Here is a 15,233-nt window from a genome sequence, read left to right as displayed (position 1 = left end):
ATACTGTCCATGATAGCTCAGTAGGTAGCGTGTTTGCCCCATAATTGGAAGGTCGGGGGTTCAAATTTGCTGAACGGCTATCCTGAGCAAGGTACCATTCCTACAAACTGCTCCCCGGGCACCTGATGTGGCTGCCCACTGCTTCACTGAGTGAATGGGTTAAAGGCAGAGAGAGTAATTCCACCCCCCCCCCCCCATTGATTAATAAACTATACACACACAAGAAGTTGTTTAACTGCAAATCTAATCCCTGCAATATCCCAACAGCACATCTCAGTGTTACTACATGACAAAGAAATGCAGCTCAGCATGATCCTTTGGTCTTAAACTGTAAGAAGTAAACATAAAACGACAGTAGTTTTTTTTTTTAATTACCCAGACTGCCCTGTAATTAGGAAACTTCTCTATCATTTAATTGTCTATTACTTCGTAGTATGAATGTCTGTGGCAGTGTTTTTATTAGCAGCACAGGCAGCTGCCAAAGCTATGTAAATAAAGTCCAAATTCTATGCCCTCCACATTTTCCAAAGACATCTAGTAGGTTGGCATCTTTCCTGGATCAAGTCTGACCTCCGGGCCGTATGTTGGACACCCCTGATTTAAACTGACTGGAGCTGAAACTGCTCATTTCTTACACAGTTGTACAACAAATAGTCAACAATGTCCACGTATGTCACATGCAATGCTTCAAGTACCTTAAATATGCATTATTCCTCATTGCCAGCAGGGGGTGACTTATTTAGCCATACATGAGGTATGTGAATTCATACATTAAAAAAAACAAAACAGTGCCATTTGTACTACAAGTGGGGGGGATTTTTTTTTTTTAAGTATACAGCTCACATGCAGACTGATATCCATGAGGATTGACACAGATTATCATTAAGCTACAGATCTTACAGTCTGACTTGTGAGTGAATGAGTTTCCCACTGTCGATGGTTTTGGTTTTCTGCAATGTTATACAACACTTTCAAATCAGAGTCCAACAGCCTGTAGCTAACCATCACGAGAAGAAAAATATATAAACTTTGGACAGTCAGAGAAGCTATGTACTTATTTGGTTTCCATGCTAAGCTCACCTAATAGACTCCACTTTCACATGCATCACAATTTAATGCCTGGCTGATCAATCATTCCAGTCTGCATACGCGCACTGAAGAAAAATGAAAGATCTCAGTGGATCAAAGGTAGTTTTCAAATAAACTATATTACAATGTATACAATATTAGTGATTGAAATTAAAGCAATTCACTTAAATCCATCTGCTGTCTACAGACCACACTTTACTGTGTAGAGATCTGACTCATTACACCCATTTTCACTTGAAAATAAAAGCTTTCCACTAGTTTTCACATGGACAGCTTTTCATGTGACGCAAACTTAAGGATAGAGCAACTTATGAAAGCCGAACATTTGAATTGAACTAATGAGTTAAGCTCAAAGTAAGGTTTCCTGTTCCAAAGTAACTACACAATTACTGAAAATGGTGTTTGACAGTCACATGGCTGGCAATCCCAGCAGTGTAAATATACCCTGACGTGTAGGAGTGAAAAGATCACCAGGGACTGGCTTGGTACAGTTTAAGTGGACTGACCGAGACCTATAAAAACGCCACTAATTTTAGGTGTAGGATGTGGCTGTGTAATCTGAAGTAAATGGGATAAAACATGGGCAAGAAAACCCCTGTGGGCCCTCATGCTTTGTGCTTCCATCAAATGAGGTCTTGGTCATTTGTTTTGACAACCTTTACCAGACTTGACCCAAATGTTCAGTTTATCGGCAGAGAGCTTGCTGTTTAGAGAGAGAAAAAGAGACACATTAATATCAACAGTACTAAACAAGACTCAAAAACAAAACAAAACCAGCAGATGCTTTTAAGTCAAAAGTACTGTAAATAAGATTTATTTGTCCAACATTTCTCAAAGGCCATTTACCTAAAACAGTATGTGTTCAGAGTTATGTACACATTTACACATTTTTTTCCACGTACAGCAGATTTTTCTGAGTATGTTAAATATACATTCCAACAATATATACAAGTTATAATTCTTAGACTGTTAAACTTGTGTTTGCATAAACGAGAAGCTATTGTCAGCCCTTAAAAATGCTGCGGGAGCTATGCTGACAGGATCAGCAGCTACAGATGTTGTGGAGTAGTGATGAAATAGGATCACAAATACCATTTGATACCGATACTACCTTTAAAAAAATACCAGGCCACGATGGCAGCCGCTTGTCCAGCCTCTTCCCCTTCCACCAGCAGAATCCACTTTAGCATAAAGAAAAATAGGTGGCGCTAAATGAAAGTATTCTTTTGTACAGGGGTGCAGGTTCACAAAGAGATTAGTTCTACAAAAACTGAACATACAAAAAAATTGTCTTCCGACAGATTATTGCTTTTCCAATTTGAGACGATATAAGATCACTCTTTGTGGACCCGCACCTTTATCTTAACATCTTAAGATTAAAGATAAAAGACAATTAAGAGTAAAACCTAATTAACTTTAATCAAGTTATTTCCTATAACAACAATCCATATGGAAAAGACGTGCTCAAAAACTAGCAGGAAAATAAAGTTATAGAAACAAAAACACTGGCGTCGCGGCTGAATGCTATACCCTGTGAAATAAAACAAAACAGAAAATGTCTGTTCTTGTCTGATCCTTACCATGGAGTCAAGCAGACAAAGGCGTTCTGAAAGCCACTCATCCCGCATGGTGGATCAACCAATTACCTAGAAGAAACTGTCAACAAGGTTTAGCAGCAACATGAACTCCATCATCACACAAAAACACATGCACAGTTCTTAGGTAATTAATCAATTCAAAGCGTTCATCCAGCCTCAAGTTCAGCACACTGAGCCCCATCAAGCTCAGTCTCAATATCTGAAAACAAAGAGAAGTACTTGACCCTACATTTTGAGCACCGTGCTTGCACTCTCTGCACACTTGGTGCAGAACTCCACTGAGACATGATTCTTGTCCACATGAAGACACACGCCACCAGATGTTTCTTTTTCCTCCACTCTGGCCCATTTCCTGGGCAGGGCGTAGTCGTGCTCGTTTGAGTTGGGCCCCTGGAAAAGTGAGGAAGATAATTTCATCCCATTCACACCGCTCAGCCTGGACAAGAGCTGGGCTAACATGCTCTCATTTGCCAGCACAGCCCTCAAGTACCTGGTTTCATCTTCCAACTCTTCCACTCTCTTGGTCAGCTGAGAATTTTCTATTTTGAGCGTGCTATTTTCCGTTGAAAGCATGCCGATCTTCTGCTCCAAGCTATTGACATATTCCTTCTTCTTGAGACGATTTAATCTGGCAGCGATTGCATTTTTGTTAGTCACGTGACTTGACTGTTTTTGCCTGCTGTTCTGGGAGTCAGAGGAATATCTCTCAGGAGATGAGGCAGTTGAAGCTTCAAGCCCGGAGTCTCCATCTTTGGTGTTGTACACACAGAGATCAGCCAAATCAATATTGAAGAGCGAGGATGAAGCATCTCTGTCTAGTGTCCATTTTAAGTCTTCAAACAGGTCATCAAGCTCTACTCCAGCAGCATCCACATCTTTAACTCGGAATCCGTCACATGGAATCGGAAGATCTTTCATACTTTCCACATCTACCGCCTCAACCTCTGGAGACTGCACTTTTGTGTTGGTGACAGTGCGACTTCTTCTAGTGATCATTGTGGTTTGTCAGCTGGACTGCAAGAAACCTGTCCACAAAGACCTGAACATGTAAAGACAGAAACATACAATTATGTTGGCGTAGATTTGATTACCAAACAAAGGTAATACAGTAAACACAGGCCAATGAACAATAACTAATTTACAACTGTACAGAATAATCCAAACATTTATAAAATTGTCGGCATAGTGTTTATTTTCTACCAAACTAATATGAAAGACGTTTAGAGTATTTTCCCGTTTGGGCTCGAAAAATAATTCACTCCTATTAAATCACTTATGAACCACTTCGTGTTAGGTACTGGCACATTCTCCTTACAGGCGCGCTGAGATATCTATTGCTTAAACGTAATAGGAACTTATAATGGCCTCTTGCTAAGCTAAGGCCTAGCTTTACCTAGCCTCTTGCTAAGCTAAGGCTCAGCATTAGCTTCACCTACAATAGGTACTTTTTACAGTAAGTGCTCGACAACACACCACAGAAAGTCGTTTGTTCAATATAAAGATACATTTCCGCATTATCGCAACATTCGCAGATTGAGATACCAAATAATAACATCATCACAAATATTAAGGGCTCTGTCAGCAAGCTCACTATAGTTCTATAGTGAGCTTGCTGACAGAGCCCTGGTTGTCCTAAAACCACGTTCGCCTTACCGCCAAGCTAATATTCGTAAAATACGGTTAGCTTTGATTTAATCAGTAATGTTCTGATACATTGAAAGAGAGAGTAAAATATATCCAAGACATACAGTCTAATTCATTTGAAAGTTGAAGTATAAAACGTCCTCTTTTACCGTCCGCTCACATGCTTCTTAGCTGCGGCTAGCCTTGCTAAAACACTAAGGCTCTAACTCATAATGACGCAGCACACTAGTTCTTCAACCGTGTACTTACCTCCCTTTTAGGGAAAACGGCAATAAATGCTTTTGGTATATCCGTTGATTAAATTACCAAGATTACAGATTGCTTATCTGTTTCCTTTTTCTGAAGAATCCGAAATTTTAAACAGAAAACAACACAGAGCAGTCCAAAGAGTGTAACCGAATACCTTCACAGTCAGTTCAGACGACACTTCCGGAAAATTCTTCTTCTTCTTCACAAGGTTAGCAAACATCAAAATGGTGCATTACCGCCACCAACTGGTGTGGAGTGTCCGAAAAATTCATTCAAAATAAGAGCCTTACAACGAACCATTTAAGATGTGCATTTCACAATGGCAAGTCTCAATACTCTAAATTTAAGCAGCGTTTTGTTGCAGTCTCAATACGACGGAAAATCGTACTAGTAGTTCATAGCCTTGTTACTGTAATTACCTTCTTTTTGGTCTAACCAATGACTGTAGAAATGACTGTTTTCTACCAATAAGCTTCAACGTGTCCGGGTCTCTGCTTGCCCATGTTATCACTAAGATTCCCTCTATTCACCACATCACCCCTGTCCTGAAGCAGCTTCACTGGCTTTTGAAACTAGGGTGATGTACACTAACCTCATTTAGTCGTGGTCATGTGACCTGGGTGTTTAGAACCTGTTTCGAAACATCTGAGCTTCAGAGGCCCGACACAGTTTCAAAACATCTGAGCTTCCCATCTTTCCCACCTCTAAGTATTAATGACATGTTAGGATAAACATATTATCTTAATGTATCATTTTGAGACTAAAATCAAATTTTAGACATTAAATTCAAAATAGTATTTTGAGGATAAAGAGGATAAGATGATTTGAGAAAAGCCAAGTGTGAGTCAGTTTCCTTAATTCTGGAATGTGAGTTAAGCCTAATCTGATTGCAAAACCTGCCAGACAGCACAGGATATAAAAGCAAACAAAAAATCCTGAATCAAAAATGTAATGGCTTACAAATTCCGAGTTGCATTTTTTTAACAGTGCAATTTACTCTCAGAAATAGAAGATATAATTTTCCAACTTAGAGAGAGATGTCAAAAGGTAAACAGTGAATAGATTCAAGGTCTTTAAGTGATATGTGGTGTACTGCACTAAACGTGCTAAATACAAGACTTCACTTCATAATGTAGCAGTGGTTATGAGTCCATCCATTTGGATGGGAGAAGCAAGGTGAACATGAAGGAAGCTGGCAGTCTGAATGTGCAGTGGAACCAGGAAAGGTGGCATGGTTTTGCAATTTGCAATAGAGCTGGAGGTTATCCAAGCTCTCTGTTGTACCTTTAACTAGAGGCAGATCACAATTAGAATTAGAATTAGAACATACTATGCCAGCTTTATTTATAAAGCACTCTAACATAAAACCAGGGTTCACAAAGTGCTGTAGGCGGATTGATCCAAATATTGATCATATCAATACCAAGTCTGCATCGGTATCGGATCGATACTAGCCTGGTGAGATTGATTCTTTACTTCCGCTCTTGTTTGCAATGCTGTGGTTTTGGCAAAGGCCAAACAGCCAGGTTGCTGGACTTGCCGTTCCTGTGTCAGCACAAAGCAGGCACACTTTGCTCCCCCTCCCCCCTCTTGTGTTTAGATGTTGACATGACATGACTTGGACGCTTTGGGGGTTGTTAAGTTGTTTACATATTATTTATATTTTCACCAGCTGTTTTTGTATTATAGTTTCTTAACAGTATTTGCTTGTTTTAATTTGTTTACTGGTTTGCATGCACTTCATCACTAAATCACTTTAAGGATATTTGCACTGTACAAGACACTTACAAATGTGGATTGCACAACACTGGACATCATATTTCTTCATTTCCATTCAATACTTGTACAGCTGCTCTTATTATATATATATATATATATATATATATATATATATATATATATATATATATATATATATATATATATATATATATATAGTTATTTTATTTTCAACTTTAATTTATATATTTTATCTTATTCTTTCCCAGTTAAATTTACCCTTCATTCTTTTCTTTTTTTTCTTTTTTCTTTTTTTTTTTTTTGCCTGTCCCGTTTGGCTCTTTTGCCATCAGAATTGTTGTCTAAAGGCAAAGAAAGATGCCCAACGGATTTACTTTACCAAATTGACCATCCCAGCCTTGCCGTAATGGTCCATTTGATTCACCTTTTATTGTTTATTTTATTTTCACTTACTGAATACGGGACAGACTTGACTGGGGGAAAGAAGGGGAGAAAGAAAGAGGGAAAGAGAAACAGCTGAGAAGAGGGACGGGGGAGAAGGGCAAAAAACAAAAACCAACAGAATGAGCAGAAAAAAAAAAAGAAATAAAAAATGCATATATTACTTTTGTAAACATATGCTTACAACCACTTACTGGACATGACACAGACCTGCCCTCTGTAATATGATCGTTTAAGTGAGACACTAGCTCTTTCACTGTTTGGAAATGGCGGGCACATAATGAAACCGCACATTTTAAATCTGCAACAAGAGCTTTAGGAGTAGCTTGAAGTGCAGGTGCATTGTGCACACGATAAAAATGCCGCTTGAAAGCAGAGTATGTGGTGAATGTTTGGCTGCAATTGGCGCCAACACATTTAAAAAAACAACAAGGCTCATTCTTGTGTACTCTGCAATGTAGTACATAGCCTCTTAATGTGACCAATACCTTTTTACAAAAGACGCAGATGATCATTTTTAGTATTTCAAAAGTTTGCCTTTGCTTTTCAGCTGAACTAGCATGCTAGCGCTAGGTTATTGAGCATTGGTCTAAATATCAACTGGTGCTTTTATCTCGAAAAAAAAGTTGCCAAGATATTAAACTTACCGTGCAGACTTTCTGACGAATAAACACAGATCCTCAAAAAAACACTTGAATTCGTATGTTTGTAATTTGTCCTAAAAACGTAGTTGCTAAAAGTTCGACGTTTTCTTCTCCCGTCTTCTCTCTCGTGCTGGCTTGTTAGCTATAGTCATGAACTAGTGAACTAGCCACGAACTGTAAGTTTGTTTAGCCTGTAATAATGAGACATTGCTAACCTAACCCAAAAAAGTAGTCTTGTCTAAGTATCACATTGCCATTAAAAGAAACATAAAGAATACAAGCATTACTTAGTCGTTAAATAATAATTTCTTATAGGTTACTCTACAATAGGCTGCAAATAGCCCGAATGATTAAAAAAAACCAAAAACATAATGTACACAATTTTAATTGTATATTTTTATATAGCCTATAAATAGAGAGGCAACCTCTCAGGTTCACAATGACATCTTCTGTGAAAACATTTTTATTAGTCCTATCCCTGAATTTGCATCATTTCATGAATCATGTTAAAAGTAGGCCCAGTACATCCATGCAGTTGTAAAGTGCATGGATATATATAATACATATAATTCTTGTATTTTTAAAAACAACTGACTAAAACTATAATTTTTACAATATTTGCATGTCAAATTAACATAATTGTTTGGTTATGAGTATTAAGGTATTTCACTGTTTTTATTCAAAGTATTTGTAGTTTTCACCAATAAATTTGATTATAATCACACATTTAATCTGACAAAAGCCGAATGACGAATTAGTGCTTTCAGTCAGAGATTGAGCATGCACCGGTTTATTGTATTTCCAGACTTGCTTTCGGCACAATTTACAGTGCGCGCTTATGGGCAGAAATCTGTGCCATCAGAAACTGAATTTGAATAAGTTAAATTTGAATTTGAATTGCTCAGATTGAATCTGAATTGTAACTTGAATAAATGCTTTTGAAAACTGAATTTGAATTAGTCTAATTTGAAATTGAATTTATGGTTTGAAAATGATCATCACTAAATTGAAATTGCATTTTATATTTTGAAAATGAATTGATTTGCTTTGAAACTGCATTTTATCCTTTAAAAATTCAGCTCTCGAATAATTTCAGTTTCACTTCTCACCATTCAGCTTCAGTTCTACAATTCAATTTCAGTTCCAAAATTCAGTTTTTTGGAACTTACATCCGGTTCCGGTTCAAGCGCAGATTAATAGAACTACGTTTTACTAGCGGACCGAAAGTGTTACTGATGGGAATCTACAGCGTCTTGAGCTGAATTAAGACTTCAGAAGTCATTCGTCATGTCGAATGACCAGCGGATAAACTCTCAGGTTGGTAATAAATGTATTACATGTATAAGAACAAGCGTCAAGTTAACAAATAATAGCCGTAAGGTAACTTTTATGCTTATTGTAGCTGTTAGCTAAAAACGCTAATTTAGCATAGTTTGCCCTGAATTCAGCTTTGACAAATATGATCGACTGTTTCTAGTAGAATTCCAAAGTTGTCATCTTGGACCCTCTCAGAGTACCCCCTCTGTATGCTTGCAGAGACCCCTACAGTAGGGAAACATGCAAAAAGGTGTCCAAACCTTTGTATTTTAGCTTTATTTATGTCTTACACAGCATCCCAACTCTTTAGCTAACTTAATAACTTTAGCTAAAGTGAATAGTTAGTCTAATTCATTAGTGCAGCATTACTGGGTCACCTCTGTTTGAAGTGATATAGTATGATATACAACTATCACTGAAACAGCAAACTTTGTAAATAAGAATACAACACTTCTCATTCTCTAAACGTTTGGCCACAGCTGTAGATTACACTATCAGTGCTTGTTCACTCTTGACAATGATTACATTTCAAAATTTACTTTGTGCATTTACAGGTAAACAATATCTAATATTTTATCTAAATGACTGCTTTGTCTTTGAAAAGGGTGAAGAGCTTGAGGCCGGTGACAGTCCAGTTCTACTCTAACTACATCCTTACAGTGGCTCACAGGACAAGGCCACATTCCTGTCCTGCCAGAAGAGAAGAGAAACTTCAGAGTCTTCATGCAGTTCAACCACACCTGTCATATTCCATATGACAGGGGTCTCAAACTCCAGTCCTCAAGGGCCAGTGTCATGTTTGAGACCCCTGCCGTATGGTGTTCATGCTGTTTTCCACCCCCCATTTACAGCATGTCTGACTGCCTGTTCAGCATATGCAAAAATATATGATGAGTTTAAGCATGTGATGACTAAGGCCTTCCATTATGGTGTTTGTCATCACATGTCACAGACATCTGGATGATCATTTGGAATAAACAAAACTAAAAACTTGTTACTTCATCTTTTATCTTTATTATTATTATTATTGTTCTTATTTTACATTTTTCATTGTTAGGCATTGGGTTTATTTGTAGTAGTCCTTTCCAACGTCTTTCCCTCTTCCATGTTACTGTGTCAGCTTGTCAGCATCTATTTGGGTATGTAAGTGGAACAGAAAGTAAGGAAATCCAAAGTGCCATTAAAACCAGGAGAGGTTCTTATATTTCAGAAGAAGGGATTAATTCAAAAGAAATGACCTCAATGCCATATTTTATTTAGGAACCCTAGAGAGCACTTTGCAAAATAACACATTCTTATAATTTCACCCTCAGATGAGCCAAGCTACAACTGTCAGGGAAGGTGATGTAGGTACAGAGCATATGAGAGTGGTTAAGTTAATGTCTCTTGTCTAGATGAAGGCACAAGAGGGATCAATGGCAAGGCGTAGAGATTCAGTATCTTCAGTCTTCAGTGGACACTCCATTTCTGGCACAAAACACCTGTAAAAGATGGTCGATTTAGGAGGTGACCCGACAACTTCAGCCTGTCAAACATATTAATGGAGCAGTATGTTTAAAAAAAAAAATCTAATTAAGCATGCACTCAGTACCCTAAGAATTATTATAGTAGTTAAACACAGTGATAGTTGTATATCATGTTATATCACTTCAAACAGAGGTGACCCAGTAATGCTGCACTAATGAATTAGACTAACTATTCACTTTAGCTAAAGTTATTAAGTTAGCTAAAGAGTTGGGATGCTGTGTAAGACATAAATAAAGCTAAAATACAAAGGTTTGGACACCGTTTTGCATGTTTCCCTACTGTAGGGCTCTCTGCAAGCATACAGAGGGGGTACTCTGAGAGGGTCCAAGATGACAACTTTGGAATTCTACTAGAAACAGTCGATCATATTTGTCAAAGCTGAATTCAGGGCAAACTATGCTAAATTAGCGTTTTTAGCTAACAGCTACAATAAGCATAAAAGTTACCTTACGGCTATTATTTGTTAACTTGACGCTTGTTCTTATACATGTAATACATTTATTACCAACCTGAGAGTTTATCCGCTGGTCATTCGACATGACGAATGACTTCTGAAGTCTTAATTCAGCTCAAGACGCTGTAGATTCCCGTCAGTAACACTTTCGGTCCGCTAGTAAAACGTAGTTCTATTAATCTGCGCTTGAACCGGAACCGGATGTAAGTTCCAAAAAACTGAATTTTGGAACTGAAATTGAATTGTAGAACTGAAACTGAATGGTGAGAAGTGAAACTGAAATTATTCGAGAGCTGAATTTTTAAAGGATAAAATGCAGTTTCAAAGCAAATCAATTCATTTTCAAAATATAAAATGCAATTTCAATTTAGTGATGATCATTTTCAAACCATAAATTCAATTTCAAATTAGACTAATTCAAACTCAGTTTTCAAAAGCATTTATTCAAGTTACAATTCAGATTCAATCTGAGCAATTCAAATTCAAATTTAACTTATTCAAATTCAGTTTCTGATGGCACAGATACGCGCTACTCTGTTTTTTGTCAGACTTGAAATAGCCGAAATACCTTCACACTACGGAACTTCTATGGCTCTTCCGTTCGACAATCTCTCCGGCATTGGAACCATCATCTGTTTTCTCTTCGGTCATGCTCTGGCACGGCGGCTGGCTGCTTCCCAAACAAATACACATGTGCGGCTTGGCACTTGTGCTGTATGTAACAAGTCACGTGACGTGACGTTGCGGCTATGATTGGTTCGGCTCTGCGCTAGTTAATTTGGATTGGCTGTTCTTTTTTTTTTTAAGAGGACAAGAGAGATGAGGCCAATCGCAATAGTTTAAGTTTTCTATCGAGAAAAAGTTATTTCGCAATACATATCGTTATCATTCTATCGCCCAGCTCTACTTAGGATACAGTGTGCAATACAAGGGGAATTCAGAAATAGTTACTGGGACTGAATTACTATGTAATAGTTTATTCATAATTATCTCTTTCATCTTAAATGTAATCCCAACACTGAGAAATACAAAAAAGTAACTATTGAGGTTATTTTTTCAAGTTGTTACAAAAGATCCAACTACTATCAAAGCTTTTTTTTAAAGCTTTAGCTCTTAGCAATGTAATGTGTAAACCACTTATTGAAGCCTAAACAGAAACACATGAAAGGAAATCCTGTTTCTTTATTAATCACTAGAGCATGTTGCATAAAAAGAGATGATGTGTGCTAAAGTCAGGGTTTAAAAGCCGGACAGTGTTTTTTGTTTTAGTTTTTTGTTTTTTTACACAACACCAGAACGACTGCAGGTGTCCGTAAATTGCGGTATTTGAGAAGAGGAGCAAGAATTCAGAAGAGGAGAAAGCATAAAGGGGGTGACTTTTTAAAAGTGTCAGGTAATTTAAAATGCAAAGTTTTTATCAACTCAACAAACATCAGCAAACACACAAACTTGTGTGCAGCGTGTAGTTTGTCACACAGTATGTTGCTAGCGCAAGCTCCAGCTGCTGTATTTCACAGGGAAAGAAAACAAAGAGAGCTAACTTCACTCAGAGATAGAGAAATATAAGAAAGACAGGACAAGAGAAGAGAAGAAGAAGAGAGGAAGAACTGCTCAGTGAGATTTGATAAACTGGAAATCCTCATGTTTTTAAGTTAGATATTGGGTCTGTACATGTGACATAATATTTTTTCATATTGTGAAACATGCTGCAAAACAAACTGAGGCAGACTAATTGTGCTATTTAAAGGCTGCATGAAAATCCTCTGCAGGTTAATTCAGGATAGCAAACCGGTTAGTTTGCTGTACTGTGATGGATTTAAAGTAAAAAACAGTGTGTGACTGGTGTGGCTGTGGTTTCTTGGTCAGAGTTAGGTTACATCAAGTGAAGCAGGGATTTATATGAAATTTAGCTGATGATGCTGAGATTCATTTACTCAATTCCACCTTCATACCAACTTTATACTGTCTAATATAAAGACAGTGTACTGTAAGTGTAGAGGATGAAAATCAGGCAGGACAACTCATGAAACATCTTTTGACATCTGGGCCCTGTTTCAGGAAGCCGGTTTAGTGGAAAAACTGAGTAAGTATACCCTGAGTTAACGAAAACTCTGGGTTTTCGGTTTCACAAAGCGAGTTCAGCTGAAGCCTGAGTGAGTCACTATGACGACACACTCCGTGAAGCTAACCTGCCCCCTAGCAGGTTTACTACAACTAACCCTGACTGTCTCCGCCCCTTTGTCGGAAACCTGACAGTAGGAAGTGTCGGACATGGCGTGTCCCTTCCTTGAAGAGCCAGTAGATCGTGAAGCCCAAATTCTCCGATGAGCTCTCCGCTGGGAGAGAGTGATCAGAGCGCGTTTGGACATTTTATCATTTCCTGATGATTTTCTGTGCGAACGTTACCGTTTCTCAGCACAATCTATAATTTATTTGGATAACATCCTCAGGCCATATATTACGCATGTGACACATCGCGGACATGCTCTCAGTTCATTGCATATTATTTGTATTGCACTTCGGTTTCTTGCAAACGGGAGCTTTCTGTATAATATTGGTGACGCTGAGCACGTTTCCAAGGCTACCGTCTGTCGGGCAGTCAGGAATGTTACAGTTGCACTGAAACGTCTCCTGCACTCGTTTGTGGTGTTCCCCGGTCATAGACCCACAAGATTTATCAAAGAGGGATGCCACAAAATTGCAGGTATCAGGATGACCAAAACTTAATGTATGATGTGGTGATACTTGGACTACTACTTAAATTGCACATTTATTTTCAGGGTTCCCAGGCGTGATTGGCTGTACAGATGGCACTCACATTCCAATCATTGCTCCTTCAGTAAATGAAGGAGACTATGTGAACAGGAAGTCTTTCCACAGCATTAATGTACAGGTACATAGTTCCCTGTAGCATGTCAAACTAACAAATTATTTCATTATAGTAATGGATGCTAATTTGTGTTCTCTGCACTGTGAAGATCATATGTGATGCTGCCAACATTATCACAAATGTGGAAGCCAAGTGGCCAGGCTCTGTCCATGACTCACAAATATTCCGTGAATGTACACTGAGCACAAAATTTGGACATGGTGAGTTGAGAATACTTTAAAATATATAAAGACCAATTGCTTCAGGGACATTTGAACTGAAGTGTACCCTTCTGTCTTAGGAGAGTTCACTGGCTACTTGCTTGGTGATAGGGGGTATCCATGTTTACCCTATTTGCTTACCCCTTACCCTGACCCTGAACCGGGCCCACAGCAGCGATATAATCTGGCTAATTGCAGGACAAGAGCCAGAATTGAAATGACTATCGGAATGCTTAAGGCCCGGTTCCAGTGCCTGCAAAGACTCAGGGTCACCCCAGAAAGGGCATGTGACATTATTGTGGCATGTGTGATTCTTCACAACATTGCCACAATTAGAGGAGAACACTGTCCTTCTGAACCAAACATCAGCAGTGATCCAAACCATGAACATCCTGACCCTCCCACGGACATACAAGATGGAAGAGCAGTCAGAGACACCATATGTCACAATCATTTCTTTTGACCCATCACCTCAACATGTTGAAAGAAGAATAAACAGATTTTTTGTTCAACTGGCTTTATTGGTCGCCTGTATTTCCTGTACACAAAGTATTAAAAGATGTAAACCTCATAAAGTGTCTCTGTTGCTTCCTCCTCTGTAACAGCTGTCAATGTTTCTTCATTATTTTCCTGTAGTAAAGAAATAGACAACATTGCTGTTCTACTGTAAACTCATATAATCTGTGGAGTATTACTCACAACTGCATGTTGGTCTGGCTCAACAGGAGGCTGCACCAGATGCAGTACACCATCACCATCAACTGATAGAATATGAGGTTTATACAGGTCACTTATAACTTACAAGGGACCAAATGGCAATTAACAAACATACCAAGCACCTTACACTTCATTGTCATTATGCTCTCAAAGACAACCAAGGCTGAGGGAAGGCAAGATCAGTCGGAAAATAACTTCACTACAAAATAATCCATTATGGTAAAGAGTTTATCAAATGAATGAGTAGCACTGCAAAGGTGACTGTGAAGAAAGGATGTATGCACATCATGTATTATTTTGAATTTACCCCTTATGTAGGCACTTGTGTCTTGCGGGGTTATTGCCTCAGAGGATGTCCCCGCAGAGATGCCTTCGGCCACAGGGCGCCCACTGTTTTGGCTGAGGGCCAACTGCTCAGCCTCTGTGAGTGGTGGTGGTGGAGGACCCCCACCTGTTTTTCGGGCCTCCGCTTTTTTTCTGTTGGCTATAACGGGCCACATTTGAGCATACAGAGTAAGCAAATATGTACTTGTAATGTGCTCAGATAATTTCAATAAGTGCTTACAGAAAGAAAATTAATGTAGCCTCTAACTGCAATTGATTTACATGGGACAAACAGACCAAGCACTATGGCTCATAATACAATTACACCTTACCTGTTTGGACTATATTTTTATATTTCATTTTTACTTGCTGCCAGGCACGTTTGGGGCCTGTTGGGTT

At 38.5% G+C, this 15,233-nt stretch overlaps 1 protein-coding gene across 2 annotated transcripts; it reads right to left on the bottom strand.

Moving 5' to 3' along the window:
- Window positions 1–1,873: 1,873 nt before the first annotated feature.
- Window positions 1,874–4,770, bottom strand: crebzf (CREB/ATF bZIP transcription factor). Of its 2 annotated transcripts, XM_086278041.1 has the most exons (4): window positions 4,581–4,770; window positions 2,917–3,726; window positions 2,670–2,745; window positions 1,874–2,270 (listed from the first exon to the last, which is right to left on the bottom strand). In XM_086278041.1, the coding sequence occupies exons 2-3, from the start codon at window positions 3,681–3,683 to the stop codon at window positions 2,736–2,738; spliced, it is 777 nt and encodes a 258-aa protein (XP_086134167.1). In that variant the 5' UTR covers window positions 3,684–3,726; window positions 4,581–4,770; the 3' UTR covers window positions 1,874–2,270; window positions 2,670–2,735. The 2 variants fall into 2 exon arrangements, with proteins under 2 accessions (XP_086134167.1, XP_086134168.1); XM_086278042.1 differs by having other exon boundaries at window positions 2,670–3,726; window positions 4,581–4,769.
- Window positions 4,771–15,233: the final 10,463 nt, after the last annotated feature.

This window comes from Aulonocara sp. 'chitande type north' Nkhata Bay, linkage group LG20 (genome assembly GCF_057382095.1).
Source record: "Aulonocara sp. 'chitande type north' Nkhata Bay isolate Kocher_YH1m ecotype deep benthic linkage group LG20, A_spYH_male_GT1.1, whole genome shotgun sequence".
Taxonomy (NCBI): Eukaryota; Metazoa; Chordata; class Actinopteri; order Cichliformes; family Cichlidae; genus Aulonocara; species Aulonocara sp. 'chitande type north' Nkhata Bay.
Note: the sequence above shows the minus strand (reverse complement) of the source record. Positions and strands in the feature narration are given on the sequence as shown.

Bases quoted from the DNA above. Each gene is read 5' to 3' on its own strand.
- crebzf (XM_086278041.1), bottom strand. From the start codon at position 3,683: ATGATCACTAGAAGAAGTCGCACTGTCACCAACACAAAAGTGCAGTCT.